The following is an 18944-nucleotide window of genomic DNA, read 5'->3' as shown; positions in this document are numbered from 1 at the left end:
GGCCCAGGAGGAACATGGTTGTCCCAGAAGGTGCCATAGGGTTTGGGGCAAATGGCTGAACCTACTGTTTTAAATTGCCAGCTTTGGCTCTCCCGTGTATCGGGGTGCTGCTTTCCAGCTTGGGTGGCTTGCATAAATACTCCTACCCACACAGTGGGGTTTTTTACTGTCTGTTGGAGATGGAATTGGCTTTACAGTGTAAGATGTATGCTGTCTTTTTTTTTCTTTTCAAATGATAATACAATTGATTATAAAAAAAAAAGAGAATTCTCACCAGAATATACCATCTCAAAACATTATGAATTGTGTAACGGTCTCCGCAGTTGAAACTGCAGAATCATATGGTTGGTGCCACCTTTGTAAGTTGTTAGAATCTGGACATCCATGAATCCTCTTTTGATCTCTCAGCCTGGATGGGTTGTACAGAATATTTACACAGCCGGTCTGAAGATACTGATAGGGAGTAGATGTTCCTGCTTTAGTGAGTTTATATTTTTTGCCCTCAAGTGGTTTTTGATTCCTATTTCTTCTGCTAGTTTCTTTTTCCCATGTGCTCAGGTCTTTCAATAGTTTGTTGTTGAATCCCAGACGTTATGTATATCAGGATAGTTTATGATCCACACTTGGTAACATGTCTTCAACACTGCACACATTTCATGGGAGTCTGACAGGTTTAATTCGCAGTGAAGCAGCCTCTACGAAGTTCGTTGCTTGGTGAAATGACATTAGTGACGTTGAAAAACCTACATTCTGTTTGGAGACGCTGCGAACGTTACAGTTTGTCCTTTAACTCAAAGCTCTTCTGACATTCAGAGGAAAGGGAGGATCTCAGCCCGGAAGGGTTGTTAGATGTCATAGGAGATCTAACTTTAGCTGAAGATTCTTAGATGATGTAAAAGATCAGATTTCTTTTTTTAAATTAAGGGTTTTTGGCAGTGCTTCAAGAAGGTTTCCATCTTGTATGTGTTACTTGAGGTTGCTGAGCACCACCTTTTGTTTACAGCAGTTTCCATATCCTGTACGGCGTCACGGCAGTCGCCTGTGTGTTCTTTGATGGCGTACAAGGTTTGCCTTAAGATCAAAGCTCTTGCTACACACAGTGCAGTGATAAGGCCTCTCTCCTGTGTGTACGCTTTGATGCCGTACAAGGGTCGCCTTCTGAGAAAACCTCTTGGAACACACAGTGCAGTGATAAGGCCTCTCTCCGGTGTGAGTTCTTTGATGCATTACAAGGTGTGCCTTCTGAGAAAAGGGTTTGGAACACACAGTGCAGTGATAAGGCTTCTCTCCTGTGTGTACGCTTTGATGTTGTAGAAGATTTCCCTTCTGAGTGAAACTTTTCTCACAGACATTGCAGTGAAAAGGCCGCTCTCCTTTGTGAGTTTTTTCATGTGTTACCTTATTAGCAAACCTCACTTCATGCTCAGTGTAGGGGTACCGATCTGTGTGTGTTTGTTTGTGCAGTAAAAGATGCGTCTTTCCAGTAAATGTCTTCTTACACTCAGCACAGGCGTAAGCTCTTACGCATGTGCATATTCTTTTCTGCTTTGCAGGTAGTGTTTTATTGTTAACATTCTGTCTTTTGTCTATTCCTTGGTGTTTTCTTTCATTCATTTTCAAAGCAAAATTCTTCCTTCCTCTAGAAGCTTTACGTTTCTCATTCCTATTCATACTTTCTGTCTGCGACTGCTGTGCTGCAGAATGAAATGAACACTGAAAATTATACGTGGGAAATATTTCTTGAAAGAAATGCACAGTTATAATATGAGAAAGGTGGACAGTAATATATATGAAGGAAGGAAAATGTTACTACCTGTAAACAATCATTTGTTGCTTGTAGTTCTACAGTTCACATGTAGTGATCTCTCATGGGTTGGGTTCTGACTACTAAAAATAAATTAATTGAAGATTGAGTTTTGATCTGGAGAACGACTCGTAATCCTATACAGAAAGGCATAATGCATCAGCGCGCAGACTTCAATTAAAATCAGTGTGTTGTTTTCTCCATTGGAGTACAACTGCTTATATGTGTAAAATTAAAAAAATAAACTGCTTAATCTGAGCAACCTATATACTTTCCAACCATACAGCAAGTGGGTGATGCATGTGAGCCTGCAACATGCAAGTGAGTAACATTTTCCATTTGCAGCAAGCTGTGGCACATCACAGGTTGTGCCATAACTTTGAAGAATAGGTAAGGTTCAGAACGCCGCAGCCAGGCTCATTCTAGGGACACCACGCCACAAACATGACCCAACACCTACGAAGTCTCCACTTGCTTCCCGTTGAGAAGAGGATCACCTTAAAACTCCTCACCCACGCCTACAAATCCCTCAACATCGGACCCACATACCTCAATGACCGAATTTGTTTCCACCTACCAAAGAGGACCCTCTGCTCCACTGACCTCGCCCTGGCAGAGTTTCCCCGCATCAGCAGAAACAGAACCGGCGGTAGAACCTTCTCCTACATCGCAGCCAAATCCTGGAACAAGCTCGCGGTCAACATCAGGCGCTCCCCAACCCTCCACACGGTCAGGAAGGGCCTCAAAACCTGGCTTTTCGACAGACCCGGAGCTGCTCCCCCCACCCCCAGTGCCTTAAGACCCTCACAGGTGAGTAGCATATAAACCGCTGATTGATTGATTGATTGAAACGAAAGAATGGCTAATTGAGTTACTAATATGCTTAGAACAATTAAACACTTCTGGTTATATTCCTTGCATTGATGTCACCAGAGAAATACTTTATGAAAGTATGCACAGAACCACATGTTTCTGCTTTACAATTATCTACTACAGGTATGTTGGGTAGAAAATCCATGGTTGCATCTTTATCACACGTGGACTCAGCCTGTGGTATTTCTATGTGGTGTCTCCACTCTGCCTGGGTGGTAAATTCAGTTCCACTTGCGGAATTTGAGGAATTTGGGTAATTTCACATTCCGCGGAGAAAGTGGAATTGCCAAAACCTCCGCGATCCGCGGCTTCGTAGAATTTTTTGCTTGTTCACGCTTTCAAAATGTGTGTTCGCAAGATATTTCCCCCCGAGCACGCAAACAGCGTTTGCGTACAGGAAAAAATCATTGTGAACAGGCGGAAGAAGCAATTCAGCGTGTTCGCAGAATTCTGCGTGCTCACGGAGATTTTTTTCGCAGAGCTTTGCGTAACATGACTACACACATTCCGCCCACCCCTAGTCTCCGCACGAGTAGAAAACCATTTGCCAAATTGTGCCGGTGCAATAAACTGTCTTATTTTTCATACATTTTCAATTCTGATAATGTAGAGCATGAGTGCATGTTTAACTCTTGGAGCATATTTAACTTTGTCTTTGTAAACTTGCAGGAACTGTTCATCTACTTATGGGGTGTGTAGTTTGCTAACTGTTTGAGGAAGTGACTGCTACTAGGTAGACAACTATCTCCATTAAGGCTTGCAGTCATGTAGTGGCTTAAAAGGTGGACTTGTTACTCTTGATAAAATCTTAACTTGATGCCAGGGGTGCTCTGGTGGGATAACCATTCCCAACTTTCCCATGAACATGTTCACAAGAGTTTTTTCAAAAGTATTCAAACGTTAGTGTAGGCTTGGCCAGCTTCTTTATGTATGTATCTATATGTTATTTCTATACTGCAAACCTAGCCTAAAGCTAGGGCCAAAGATGAGCATAAATTATTTTTAAAGAAGGGAGTCTTCAACTCTTTCCTAAACGGGAGCAATGTCGGGCGGTCCTGATGGATACAGGGATGTTGTTCCAGATCATGAGTTCATAGATGGAAAAGGCCTGCTAACTTGTTTTTTTTTTTTTACAGTTCTAAGTCTGCAGTCTGATGGAGTTCTCCAACTTTGCATTGAAAATAAGAGCTGAACTTAAGGACAACGAGAATGATGAACAAGTGACAAGAAAGAGGTAATAGCTACAAAAGAGGAACTTTTAAAGGGAAAAGCAAGACTACTGTCCTCAAAGAGTCTTAAACTTTGTAAGATGATACGAATAAGTAAGGAGAGCAGTCAAAATTCCATTGACACAAAGATGACATGAACTTCTGACAGAGGAATCAAGCTCAGAAGGTGACTTGGACGACTCTACCTAGGAAAAAAACCTACTTGCCACTTTTTTAGCTGAGTAGGGTTTACTGAGACAAGGACGGACAATGGAATATCCACACAAACAGAGGAAGAGAAAGACAGGAAAGAGCAAATGAAAAAGATAACTCACCCCATAGGAAGAGAAATTAATAACTCATCACAACATTAAATGACAATGGATGAACTAAATATCCAGAACCTCGGCTTATATTTCTGCCCTAGTAGGGACTTCGATTACAGTTCATGTAGAATTGACATATTTCCGTTTCTAAGATATCATCGTAAAATCAGACCCAAGCCAATGAACATGAGAATGGGGGAGCCCAATACAGAAAATATGACTTGTGTTCAAGAGACACTGATACTTCATGACATTGGCTGGTCTGGATAATGGAAATATATGTGCTACGAAATAGCGGGAAGCGTTACTTGGCAATGAGGCACAGATAGATCAGGGAAGCCTAACTCGCTTCGAAAAGCAAGCTACATATAACTCCTCCTTGCCTCATGATAATCTGGATGTCTTTAGTGACTTGGTCGCCAAAGACTTGTTCAAATAAATTGTTCACCAGTCAAGGCAAGAAGGGAAGAATCAGATCCAACTTGAGTAATGGACAAAGGGAGCCCATTAACACATTCCGTAATGACAACATAAGTACCAATGTCATCCGATAAAGTGCAAGAATGTGGTTTTATTTTATTTTATTTTTTTATAAACTTTTATTAAGAAAAAAGAAACAACATACAAGGCAAAATACAGTGCGAATGGACATGTGTTCACAGAGAAGGACATTCGATCAAAGTGTTATAAAGCAGATCAGCACTACAGAGAGGGGGGGGTCAGCGGGGAAACAAATCAGAGATAACAGAAAGAACGAAGTACATAGAATGTCGGATCAGGGGGAGAGGGGGACATCTTGGCTCCCCATAAGTGGAGGCGTACATATGTTCCCCCGGTATGCGTTCTACTGGCTCCAAATTTTATTCCATTTCCGAGGTCTGCCCCGCGCCACATACACAGTCTTCTCTCTGTACATACACCTGTCCATGTTCTCCTTCCACACCGATACCGTGGGTGGCCACTGGGAACCCCACAACTGCGCAATGTCTCTCTTAGCGATCATATTCCCAAGGGTCGCCCACTGCATCTGCGCCACGTTATAATCATTTGGCTCCCACACATTCAACAGGCAGCGTCTGGCTTCGGGCAATAATACCACTCCAGTGACACTTTCCATCACAGCATGCACACGACTCCAGAACGTCACCACCTCCGGGCACTCCCAGACGATATGATGGAAAGTTCAACCATTCCAGAACCGCGCTTACAAAACCCATCAGAGGAATAGCCCATACAAATCAAGCGTGGACCCGTAACATATACACGATGTAAGATTTTGAGCTGAACGAGTCAGAGACTGACAGGAATCGCCACTTCCTTGGGCGAGGATAATGCAGATTGTCAATCCTCGTCATCCAGCTCCAGACCGTCACCGGTCCAACCCTCCCTGAGGCGCACCAACAGATCCACCCGACTGTTGATCAACTTTTTGTATATCAAAGAAATAATGCTGTCGAGCACGTAGCCGTCGAGGACCCGATCTTCAAGGGGGGAGGACTCGGGGATGTCGGTTCCCGCAGGGAAAACCGAATTCAAAGCATGGTGAATCTGTGCATACCTGAAGAATTCCCTATCACCCAGGTCATATTCTATCTTTAATGCCACAAAGGTCTTGATTTTGCCCTTGGCCCTGAGGTCGCCCATCCTACTGATACCAATGATATCCCATTTTTCAAAGCCTTTCGTTTTCCAGAGACATCCCAATCTTTCAGACGCATACAGAGGGGTCGCTCGAGTCAATCGATCCCTCCATCCCACAGCCGCAGTCGCATCATGCCACACTCGTACAGCGATCTTGGTGGGTCCAGATAAATCCTTCCCCGCCACCTTGGAATAGAGCGCCCTATTGTAGTCCCCGCCCGGTAGTAGATATTTGTCCATCTCAAATGCAGGGTTAGAGACAGGAGCATACGTTGCATGATTGATCGCACTCAGCTGAGAGGCCCAATAATAACGCCTGATATCCGGAAGTGCTATACCTCCATTGTACCAGGGAAGTGTGAGTTTAGCAAGGGCGATACGTGAACGGCCATCCCAGATTAAACGTCTCTGGAGGCTCTCCACCTCTCGAAAATAGCTCACCGGAATAGTATCGAACGTATTCTGGAGCGCGTACAAAAACCGCGGCAAGGACATCATTTTGAAAAGAGCTGCGCGCCCGAGTGGAGATAGCGGCAGTCTGCGCCAGCGCAGCGTCAGCGCACGACATCTAGCTTTAACCTCTAAAGAGGAGGGAGCAGATTACGCTCATAGCGAGCAGCGGGGTCCAGAGATACAAAAATCCCCAAGTACTTGAATCCCGTCGGTGAGACCTGAATAGGGCACCTGCGAGGCAGGGGAGGGAGACCACCCGAAAGCACATACACACAGGATTTAGTCCAATTGATCACAAGGCCCGAGTTCTTTCCAAACGAAGTAAGCACGTCAAACAAAACATTCAGCGATTTTCGAGGGGACATGAGATACAACAAGATATTATCTGCGTAGAGCGATACGAGATCCTCGAAATCCGGGGACCATTGGATATCCTTAATCGAGGGCTTCCACCGCAGCCAGGCAGCCAGTGGCTCCAGGGTGAGGGCGAAAAGTAGTGGTGACAACGGACAGCCCTGCCGTGTGCCCCTCCCGAGGACAAAAGACTCAGATACTCGGCCATTCACAACCACCTGCGCCAGTGGCTCCTCATACAAAAGTTTCACCCAACCGATGAATCCAGGACCAAAACCAAATTTCGCAAGAGTGGCCCAGACATAAGGCCACTCTAGTGTATCGAAGGCCATCGTGGCATTAAGGAAGCCAAAATGGCCGGCTCACGAAGAGACGCTGCCCTCGCGAGAGCACCATGCAAGCGCCGCAGGTTGAGTGCCGTATTACGGTGTGAGATAAAACCGGACTGATCCGGGTGGACCAAATCACCAATCACCTTTATCAGACGGCCAATAATTTGGCAAGAATTTTCGGTTCGGCATTTAGAAGCGAGATGGGCCTATGCGAAGCACAGCGATCCCGCGGCTTCCCCTCCTTATGAATCACCACGATAGTGGCAAGACGCTGATCACGAGGAAGGGAGCCGATGTCTCGTGACTCTAGAAACATATCACGAAGATACGGAGCCATTTTATCAGGACGCAATTTGTATAATTCAATGGGCAGGCCATTGGGACCCATGGCCTTGCCAGAACGCACGGAACGAATAGCGGTAGCTACCTCATCGGCCGAAAGTGCCACGTCCATTAGGTCTCTGTCAGCCTCAGACATGCAGGGCAACGCAATATCGCGGAGCAACAGATGAGAGTCTTCCTCCAGCCTATCAGAGACCGGAGAATAAACAGTTCGGAAATGTTCCACGAAACACTCAACAATGTCAGCCGGATCCGTCACACGCACTCCATCAAGCTTCTCAATCCCGGGAACCACACGACTCACCCTTTCTTTCTTGTCCAGCCACGCGATCAATTTACCTGCCTTATCTCCAACATCATACAGTCTGCCCTGTTGCTCTCTATTCATGACTTTCGCAGCATCAGTCACCAGGGCTCTGTAATCTAGTTGTTTAAGGCTGAGGGAATGAAGCTTAGCACGGGTCATGCCAAGCTCCAAGTCACTTTCCAGCTCGGTTATTTCAGTCTCTAGACGGGCCTCTTCTTCATGTTTACTTTTCATGGCACCAGCGATTAGAGACAAAGCCTGTCACAGTCTTAAAAGCCTCCCACAATGATACAGCAGAGGACACAGATCCCACATTTTCAACAAAGTAGTGATCGAGGGACTTTATCAACTCGGCGCGGGTCTTAGGGTTGTGAAGATACCAGGGGTTTATCGGAGCGACCCCCCACCGCATTACTCATAGTAGTATCCATGCTGAGCTACAGTGGGGAGTGATTGGATATGCCCCGGGCCAGGTGTCTTATCTCTCTGACAGAGGAGGCTTGCGCCGCTGGAATCAGAACATAGTCGAGTCTAGAGAGACTGCCATGGGCTCCAGAGTGGAAGGTGTATTGTACCTGCTCGGATGCATCAACCTCCAACAATCCACCAGGCCCAGTGTTGAGGAAAATGAAATTTTGCCTGACCAAGATGCCCCCTACGTATACCCTATGTTACATGTATGTGCATGCCTCCCATGCATTTTCTCGTAGTGGCCTGAATTACAAGGCCTCTGCAATCACGCCCTGCTTTAAGATGCCAGTAATTAAGTCTCCCATGTAACAAAGTTAAGTTAGCAGTAAGGCCCATGTTTTTGCATTGTGCACGTTTAATATCGAGATGAACCCTTTTTGTGGTTCAGCCTGAGCCACTTTCTGAATTAAGGGTTTTTCATGGCTCAGACACTCTGAAAGCTACAGTTACGTATCCCTGACCTCGCATACTTCTAGCTCAGCCGAAAAGGGCCCAGCAAGGGTTGCCAAGACAGTGTTTTGCAAAATAGTTATCTGCTTGTTGTACAGAATCACATTCCTGCCCGGTTAACAAGAATAAACAGAACCCGTCCGTAGAGATAGAGACCTAGCCTTCCTGTCTCCGTTTAAATGTAATTACAGTACTTGCATCTGTAGAACGCTCACAGCCCCATGCAATGCACAAAGAAATATATGCCCTTTCTGTCTTTTAGTGATGAGCAACCTTTGCTTCAGATAATACATCCCCGACTCAAGATATCAGATAGTACCAGATGTGCTGGTCGCCTTGACACTAAAGATCTCTCTACTAGACTGAAAGTCAGCTCTCCTCCCAGTTACACATCAATTGCACGTCATGATCCAGTTGCGTGCACAAGTAGGGCAAAGTTCCAGCCTGCCATGTAACTCCTCCTCTATGTAGCCACCCACCTATGACCCACCTATCACACACCTATGACTCATCAAGTGCACACCCTCATGCACGCCCACATGCTCTTATCTCTTTCTTTCTTGCTCTGCCTCGAGCGTTCCTCCCTATGTACAAGGAGAAATGTATATATATGATTTTCAGAGAATAATTGTTAGAAGACCCTTCCTGATCCTCAGTGGAGATGGAACTGATTCTCCCTTAACTCGAGTTATTGGAATAAAGCCCTTTTAACTTGGACACCACGGACTCTCTGCCTCTCATTTGATACATGCTAATTGTTAATGCCTAGAAATTATGCCAGGGTAATATTTTATTTACCACATTAATTTGGCGCCCGAATACAGGGACTATCCCTTTCCCCACGCGCCGGTGACGTAGGTACAGCTCTTGGCCCCTTCTACAGCCGTGACGGACTTCAAAGTGCGCACCAGCGGGACTTCCTGCTTACTCCCTCAGTCCTGCTTCCCGGTGAGTACCACTATGGGGAATGCATAAAGTTCAAGACGGGTTCATTTATTTGAGCACGGTAAAGATGGGTCCACGGTAACACGTGGGCACGGTAAAGACGGGTTCACGTTATTCGTGAAAACGGTAAAGACGGGTCCACGGTAACACGTGGGCACGGTAAAGACGGGTTCGTTCACACGAACACGGTCAAGACGGGTCCACGGTAAAACGTGGGCACGGTCAAGACGGGCCCACGGTAAAACGTGGGCACGGTAAAGACGTGTCTCATTTCTGAGACCGGTATGGCTGTACTGTATTTCAGTGCATAACGTTTTTCAAGTACATGTTTAGCTCTCTGTATCAGTTTAGGTTGTAACTGTTTTAGTGCTTAATATTTGTTTGTGTGTGAATGATTGTTGATTGTTTCAGTCTATTTTTGTGAATATTGGTTTCAAACATGCCACTGTTTTCGAAGTTACGTCGGATAGGGACCAGAAAAGGTATACTAGAAGAGTCAGTTAACATCCCGCCTAGAGACACACCTGGTCATTATATGTATAATAAGCATGGGTTAGACGCCATTTTGTTTTTTGATTTCTGGGTAGACTATACAAAGGACCTGGAGGAAAAGTATAGATGGCCTATCTCAGGAACATGGGATCCTGAATGCATTATGAGAGTAGAGGAAGCGCTATGGAAAAAGAAGTCAAGACCCTCTCAGAAAGATGCCATTGAATTGTGGCGCAAAGAGTCACATAGGAGGATAGCGAAAGAATTGAATAAAGCAGATAAAACTAGACAAGCAGGGGAAACAGCCAAAGAAAAAGAACTACGGGAGGGGGGGGGGAACGGGTCAAAACAGAAAAGACTGACTGAGAAAGAAATGCCGTCATTACTGGTATTTATCCTGTCCTGTCAGAAGAACTAGCTAGAGTGACCACCTCAGTAAGTCCCAGTAGGTCACGAACGCCACCACCTGTACCATTTAGAGTATGTAGAATAAAGCCGACAGCATCAGAGGCTTTTATTTCCTCCTATCTAGAAGAGCCCGCACCAGACTACGTAAACGCAGATTTCCCTCTGCCCCCATCGGCCAGATAAGTTTACTGTGGAGTTCCTTGTAAATAGCTCCTTGTAAATATGGTTTATGAAGAGCATGTCATTATTATGACTTGTTGAGTTTCTTGTGAATATGGCTTGTGAATAGCGCCATGTGGTTATGGTTTGTGCAGAGCATGTTATCATTACGTTAGGCAGGAGAGAGCTGGATCTCTTTCAAGTGCTTGAAGAAAAGGTTCTGAAGATGTGCGTACGTGTTATGTGATAACGTGGAGAAATGAGTTCATGACTTTCCCATGTACTGCAGTCATTGGGGAATGATTGTGCTTCAGCTGCCAAAGGGTTAATATCTTGTATTGAGAAGTTAGTATTTGTTTTAACATGCTGTTTAACATGCATGGTTATGTGAGCTGACACTAAAAGTCAGTGAGTGGTGAGATGAATGATGGTTTGATTTAACTTTTTCATTGGTTGCTGGGTCTGTCCATGTGCTTTGTCAGCTTGCTGACTGAAATGGTAACATTTTGCATGGAGAGTATAGAAGTGTTCATTTAACATTCTATCCACGTATTCGTGTGGGTTTGCCTTGGAACACTTGATTTAATGTGTTTGACTCAGAAGTCGGTAAGTTGTAAATAAACCAGTCTGATTGAGATAAGGGTTTGCACAGAGGGTGCTTTAATGTTTTCACGGCTGAGGGTTCCTTTCAAAGGCACGGTTGAGAAGAAAATATAAAACAGACCCATCATAGAATGTGCTTTTAATTAGTGTAATGCAACCGTGTGTTTTGTTTTTTTAAATAGAAATGTGTTCTACAAAATATACATTATTTTTCCCAATGCAAGCTGCCCTTTAGAATAGCGTGTGACAGTTAATCCACTCAATTAGAAAACATGGCTTTTTGAAAAAGATGAATCTGGCCCTTTTAATAGGTAGAATAGAAGAGCTTGCACACTTAATTATGAAAATCTTGGTTATGCAAAGCAAAATTATGGTGTTTCACATGTTATTTTCAAAAAGTAAAATGTGGTGTGTTTCCATGCCATGTTGTTCTGTTTCTTTTTCCTTTGCAGCTAGTATCAATATTTTATGATATAATTATTTTAAAATGCTAGCATGTGTCTAAACTACGAAATAAAAAAAATAAGTCCTTATTAATTACTGATTTTAGGATGCTTTTTATCACGTTTTAAATTTGCTTCAGTTAAGTTAGAGAATGTTGGTTAGCCCTGTGGCCTGGGTACAGATATGTTTTGAATTACACAGAATGTGTTTTTCGACCTTGAAGTGGCTCAGGCTGAACCATAGTTCAGCCAGGCCCCGTAGTGGCCTGGCGTTCAGCCAGGCCCCGTAGTGGCCTGGCTCCCAGGGAAAGATATTTTGTGAAGGGAGGGCTTTTCACTCTTGGAGCTCCGAGCAGTGCCTGTCTTGTTATCATTGGCCATACTCCAATTCCTTTCCGCGGAAGAAATGTTTATATAAGGTGGGGGTCAAGTTGCTCTTCCTTACAGTCAACACTGGAAGTTTCATTGACTTTAAAAAAGTGCATGCTTGCAAATGAATAGTTTTCCCTCGTAGTGTAAACAGAATAATTGGCAGGAGTTTCGCTCTTGCAATGAGCCCTAGTATTTACAGTCAGGCATTGAAGAGACAGCTGGACAGTATTGACATGCCTTCCAACACAGCACTGATACAGTATGTAGACGACATCCTAATTACAACAGGATCTGAACCAGACTGCGAAAATGCATCACTGACAGTTTTACACTTTCTGACAGACAAGGGACACAAAGTGTCCCCTTCAAAGCTGCAATTCTGTGAAAAGCAAGTGGTGTACCTTGGACACTTGCTTTCCAAGGAGGGTAGACAGCTAACACAACCTTTCACAGCCAAAGACACAAAAGGAAGTACGTGCCTTTATTGGCCTCACTTCATACTGCAGGCAATGGATTCCCCAGTATGCCTTTCTAGCCAAACCACTCATACAATTGACAACTCAGGAAGCAGCCACTCCGACTGTCCTCCCTTGGACACAAGAACACACCTTGGCATTTGAGGAATTAAAAAGAGCATTATGTCAAGCGCCAGTTTTAGCGACTCCATGTTACAGTAAACCTTTTATGCTTTTCGTAACTGAACGAGATGGGACAGCGTTATCTGTCCTCACACAAGCTCAAGCAGGAAAACACAAGCCGTGTGCTTATTTTTCTAGTACACTAGATCCAGTGGCCCAGGCTCTGCCTGCGTGCCTGAAATCAGTTGCAGCAACAGCCCTAGCCATAAGACAAAGTGACTCAATAGTGTTGGGACACCCTCTGATAGTACAAGTACCACATGCAGTAGAAGTTCTCTTAAACAGGACACAGACACAACACTTGACTGTAGCGAGACTGACAGGATATGAACTGACATTATTTCAGCCACACATAGAGATCAGACGTTGTAATATTCTGAACCCTGCAACACTTTTGCCCTCAAGTACAGTAAATGCACCACCACATGACTGTGTGGAAGTAATGAATATAGTGACGAAACCAAGACAAGACCTGACAGATATTGCACTTCCAGACCCTGACCTGATGCTCTATATAGATGGATCATGCATGAGAACGAGTGCAGGAGAGTTAGTAGCAGCATGGTCCGCTTATTCAAGCCCTGTTAGAAGCAATACATTTACCTATAGCCATAGCTATCCTGAAATGCAGAGCTCATACCAAAGTTACAGACACCATTTCCCAGGGTAATGACCTGGCAGACCGAACAGCTAAACTTACAGCCCAGACACCAACAGACACGACAAGGACAGAGGTACCATTACTGACAAAATGCATGACAGTCAGGGATCCTTCTCAAGATGTACTAGACATACAGACACATGCCACTACAGATGAGATAAAGAAATGGACTGAACAAGGAGGGGTCCAGGCTGACCAAGGTTGGATGACTAAGGGAAAAGGTACATGGTTTCTTCCAGATTCTATGGTACAAGTAATCATAAACACAGCACATAGTCCAGCACACTTAGGAGAAAAAGCAATGATAGACAGCTTACAGAATATTTGGTGTAACAAGCACATGCGTGCAGCAGCGAAACAGAAAGTACGAACATGTATGATCTGTTGCCAGTTCAATCCAGGTAAAGGCATTCCGGTGGAACAAGGCGGATTTCATCCTCCTGACCACCCTTTTGAGGTCCTCCAGATGGATTATATCCAAATGGACAGATGTAAAGGTTACAAGTATGTCTTGGTAGTTGTGTGTGCACTGTCTAGATGGACAGAAGCATATCCAGTTCCAGATTACACTGCTGTGACAACAGCCAGGCAATTGGTGCGCGAGTTCTTCCCCAGATATTGCCCCGTGTCATCTATTCAGATAACGGTCAGCCATTTTCCTCTGAATTAATGAAACAAGTGTCTCTTCTGTTGGGTTATAATTGGAAGTTTCATTGTGTAAGACACCCCGAAGCAGCAGGCCTTGTAGAAAGACATAACCAGACAATCAAAACGAAACTAGCTAAGATATGTGCAGAAAAAGGCGTGGATTGGATGGTAGCCTTGCCGGTTGCCCTCTTTTACATGCGTATGGTAGCTCATTCCAGAACAGGCCTATCTCCGTACAAAGTGGTTTTCGGTAGACCGCCAAATATGTGGGGTACGCCTATGCCTAAAAGAAAATTACTGATGTTGACAGTAACATGCTGACAGATTACCTGGCTTCCTTGATGTCTGCACTACTTTCTTGTCGTTCACAGGTTGCCGCCGCCTTCCCTGACAACACCCAGGTCAAGGAGCATGCCATATCACCAGGCGATTTTATTCTTGTCCGGAATTTTGATCGTTCAAGCCCCCTTGAGCCGCGCTGGAAGACGCCGAAGTTGGTATTACTGACCACGAGGACCGCTATTAAAGTGGAACACTGCAGAAAATACTTTGGACAATCTGGAACTTTTGAACAGAACCATGACATTAAAGACTTTGCGTCGTTTGCGCCGCCTTTGCTAGAAAAGACTCCACAGCAGGAGTATAAATCTAAGTTGCGATCTAGTAAGTCAGACGTAGTTTAATTGTCTAAGTACACTCGGTGGTGAATCGGTTAGACTAGATTTCTGACATGTATCAGATCACAGACGAGAATAGTGAGAAAACCCAAATGAAAGCAAAATACTGCAAGCTATTACGCAGTAGATGTATAGTTACTTTGATTATTCTTTTTCTTCTGTGCATTGTGATAATCTGTGTCAGTTTAATACTCCATGTTTTCTTTCCTCCTATTTCCTCACATATACACCTTCCAGTAACAGCACCATACAGCATACATTTAGTGAATTGCCACCTCATGAATTGTCATATCGACTTGCACTACGTAACAATACATTCATTCGTATGTTACACCATTCTCACCAGACCAGCAATGCAACTGACTGCTGGGTATGTGGCCAACTGCCCCCTTATCAGAAAACGAAGGGAGTTCTGCCATTCTATCCTTTACCGTTCTCACACAATGGTTCATGTGAAGCATGGTTTGCTTTAATGACCTCAATAGACAGAAAGTACATAGCTTATCCAGGTGGCTGGATATATGGAAACTTGAATAAAGTAATGAATAAGGCATGTTTCCCAGATGAAAAAGGGTTTCCCTAAAGGAAAGGAAGTGATCTAGAAAATGAAGAGTATGAGCAAGGAAATGCATCTCTTAACTTTATAATGTTAAATGTTCAGCCCAAGCAAAATACAGGTCCACCGTTTATTTCAGTCCTGCCAGCAAAAGGTGATTTGTGTGTCAGAAAGAAGGGCTCAGTACTCATGGGACACAGCGAGTGTAACACTGTAGTAGAGTTTAATGATAAAGGACAGTCTTCTTTCAAAACATCACGCCATACCTATTTCATTTGCGGTCAGACAGCCTATGTACATCTGCCCTTAGACTGGGGTGGGACATGTTATATAGCGTTCCTGCTTCCACCCGTTTTTCTAGCCCCATCCAATTATCATCGAGATTCCCGACTAGAGTATGTTAGACAAAAAAGAGAGACAGATTCCGCAGGGATTGATCAGACTGAAACAGCTTGGGAGCAATATACAGATTTCAACAAAGAATTCTTTTTCTTTGTAGGTCCCGTCCAAAACAGTAAACTGATACGCAAGTTAACAAGGACTCTTGAAGCAGTAGTGAATGTGACTGCATCTGCCCTGGCGAACTTGACCCAGGAACAGTCTGCTATTAGATTTGTCGTTCTTCAAAATCGCCTCGTTCTAGACGTCATCTTGGCGGATAGGGGCGGAGCTTGTAGAGTGATCCGATCTAGTTGTTGCATTTTCATCCCAAATAACGCGCCATCTGTGTATGCAGCGATAACACGACTCCACAAGATAGCTCATGATATACATCAAGACCCAGGCACATGGACTTGGTCCAGTTGGCTCTGGGGTGTAATATCGGCTTGGGGATGGAAAGTGTTGTCCTTCCTAGGAGTGATCCTACTTATGATATTTGGTTGCTGTCTCTGTCTGCAGTGTGGCCCGGCCATTTGCGGCCTGTGTGCAACTGCATGTGTTCCACATCCACGTATACAAAGGATTAAAGACGAACAAATGATGCTGTATGATCAAATATACGGTCTCATGAATATAGATGTGTCCTGAAGGGTAATGTAGGGGACAAGGAGGGAATGAGGAAAATGAAATTTTGCCTGACCAAGATGCCCCCTACGTATACCCTATGTTACATGTATGTGCATGCCTCCCATGCATTTTCTCGTAGTGGCCTGAATTACAAGGCCTCTGCAATCACGCCCTGCTTTAAGATGCCAGTAATTAAGTCTCCCATGTAACAAAGTTAAGTTAGCAGTAAGGCCCATGTTTTTGCATTGTGCACGTTTAATATCGAGATGAACCCTTTTTGTGGTTCAGCCTGAGCCACTTTCTGAATTAAGGGTTTTTCATGGCTCAGACACTCTGAAAGCTACAGTTACGTATCCCTGACCTCGCATACTTCTAGCTCAGCCGAAAAGGGCCCAGCAAGGGTTGCCAAGACAGTGTTTTGCAAAATAGTTATCTGCTTGTTGTACAGAATCACATTCCTGCCCGGTTAACAAGAATAAACAGAACCCGTCCGTAGAGATAGAGACCTAGCCTTCCTGTCTCCGTTTAAATGTAATTACAGTACTTGCATCTGTAGAACGCTCACAGCCCCATGCAATGCACAAAGAAATATATGCCCTTTCTGTCTTTTAGTGATGAGCAACCTTTGCTTCAGATAATACATCCCTGACTCAAGATATCAGATAGTACCAGATGTGCTGGTCGCCTTGACACTAAAGATCTCTCTACTAGACTGAAAGTCAGCTCTCCTCCCAGTTACACGTCAATTGCACGTCATGATCCAGTTGCGTGCACAAGTAGGGCAAAGTTCCAGCCTGCCATGTAACTCCTCCTCTATGTAGCCACCCACCTATGACCCACCTATCACACACCTATGACTCATCAAGTGTACACCCTCATGCACGCCCACATGCTCTTATCTCTTTCTTTCTTGCTCTGCCTCGAGCGTTCCTCCCTATGTACAAGGAGAAATGTATATATATGATTTTCAGAGATTAATTGTTAGAAGACCCTTCCTGATCCTCAGTGGAGATGGAACTGATTCTCCCTTAACTCGAGTTATTGGAATAAAGCCCTTTTAACTTGGACACCACGGACTCTCTGCCTCTCATTTGATACATGCTAATTGTTAATGCCTAGAAATTATGCCAGGGTAATATTTTATTTACCACAGGGTCTCCAAAAACCCATTCAACCAGGATTGAGACTTGGTAAGATCTCTGGGGGGGTAGCGATCCACGTTGCCGGAGACAACAGAGTTAAAGTCTCCGCCCATCACCAGGATACCCTCTGGGAGCGCCAGTACCACACGCCCAAGTTCCACAAAAGTCGAGGTCTGTAGAACCGGCGGGATATATACAGTAATCAGTGAGACAGTCCTCCCCTCCAATCTGCCGGTGAGAGCAGCATAGCGCCCCCTATCATCGAGAATTACATCATCTATTTCCAAGGGGAGAGAGGACCTGACAAGGATGCCCAGGCCCCTAGAACCAGAAGTAAATCCAGAGTGTACCGCGAGACGATACCCTTGCGGATTCATGGCATGGCACGTATTTCCAATCAGATGTGTTTCCTGCAATAGTACAATATCGGGGGAGAGGCGCCGGAATAACTGTAACACCACACCCCGTTTTATCCTATCTCCCAATCCATTGACATTCCAACATATTAGTTTCAACCCACTACCCCCCATCCCGGAAAGAAATGCAGAATCCACCCGACAAAGAACACAGTAACCAAATCAGAAAGGAAAACAATACGTTGCCTTGAGAAAAAATACCAAACACCCAAACTCCCCCCTCCACCCCCCAACTTGAAACCGTTACGATACCCCCCACCCTGCACCCCTGCGTTAGACTCAAAAGCCACACCAACTTGCAGTGTGCCTGTCGCCCTAACATTAAACTAATCTACAGAAAGAACCCCTTAGGAGGATAGAGTCCCACTCCCCCCGCCACCCTCGGGTGTACATGAATAAGACACAGTGGTATGAGAAGCATCGAACCCAGCTGTATGACATGTCAATTGTTCGAGAGTCGGGAATCATAAAGTCACTCTTGTTCCAACAGGCCACCCTCGGCTCCACCCGGATGCCCGGTTCGGTCATTCTGTTTGGGTAGAGTATCCAGCCAGTCACTAACTCTCTCGGGACGATCAAAGAAGAATGTCCGGTCCTTGTATTCAACACAAAGCCTAGTTGGAAATAGCATCACATATTTCAGGCCCATGTCTCTCAGCCTTCTCTTCACCCCATGAAACCCCATCCTTTGCCTCTGAATGAGCTGGGTGAAGTCCGGGTAGAAACTCACCGTCGTGTTCTCGAACTTTACGGGGCCACCCACTCTCGAAGCCTGCAGGATAATGTCTCTGTCCCTAAAGTTGAAAATTCTGGTGATGATAGGCCTCGGAGGGGCACTCGGCTTCGGTTTCCCGCCTGGCACTCGATGGGCATGCTCCACAGCGAAAAATGTACTCAGTCCTGTAGGGGCGAGGTGATTTAAGACGAGGTCTTCCACAAGGAGATCCGTTGCCAGATCTCCAAATTTGTCACCAATGTAACTACACATATTCCCAAACATTTTACTATTCGGATGGTCTTTATTTTAACTACTCTTCAAAGACATAGTATTCCTGTACTTTTGGACTCAGGGGCTACAGGAAATTTTTTCGATATTGAGTTTGCCCATAAATTGAATCTAAAATTTGTTGCCAAGGAGGAACCTGAGTCTGTGAGGGCTGTTGATGGTTCGGTTTTGTCTTCGGGAATGATTCAATTTAACACTGAACCATTGAC

The 18944-nt window shown here is 44.7% G+C and overlaps 1 protein-coding gene across 1 annotated transcript in view; it reads right to left on the bottom strand.

Annotated features, from left to right (window-relative positions):
- Positions 1-18944, bottom strand: part of LOC144759870 (uncharacterized) — a 47567-nt gene that overhangs the window by 1368 nt on the left and 27255 nt on the right. The window contains exon 3 of the mRNA XM_078646505.1: positions 1399-1694. Coding sequence (XP_078502631.1) covers positions 1399-1694 — 296 coding nt within the window. The remainder of the gene's footprint in view (positions 1-1398; positions 1695-18944) is intronic.

This window comes from Lissotriton helveticus, chromosome 1_1 (genome assembly GCF_964261635.1).
Source record: "Lissotriton helveticus chromosome 1_1, aLisHel1.1, whole genome shotgun sequence".
Lineage (NCBI taxonomy): Eukaryota > Metazoa > Chordata > Amphibia > Caudata > Salamandridae > Lissotriton > Lissotriton helveticus.
Note: the sequence above shows the minus strand (reverse complement) of the source record. Positions and strands in the feature narration are given on the sequence as shown.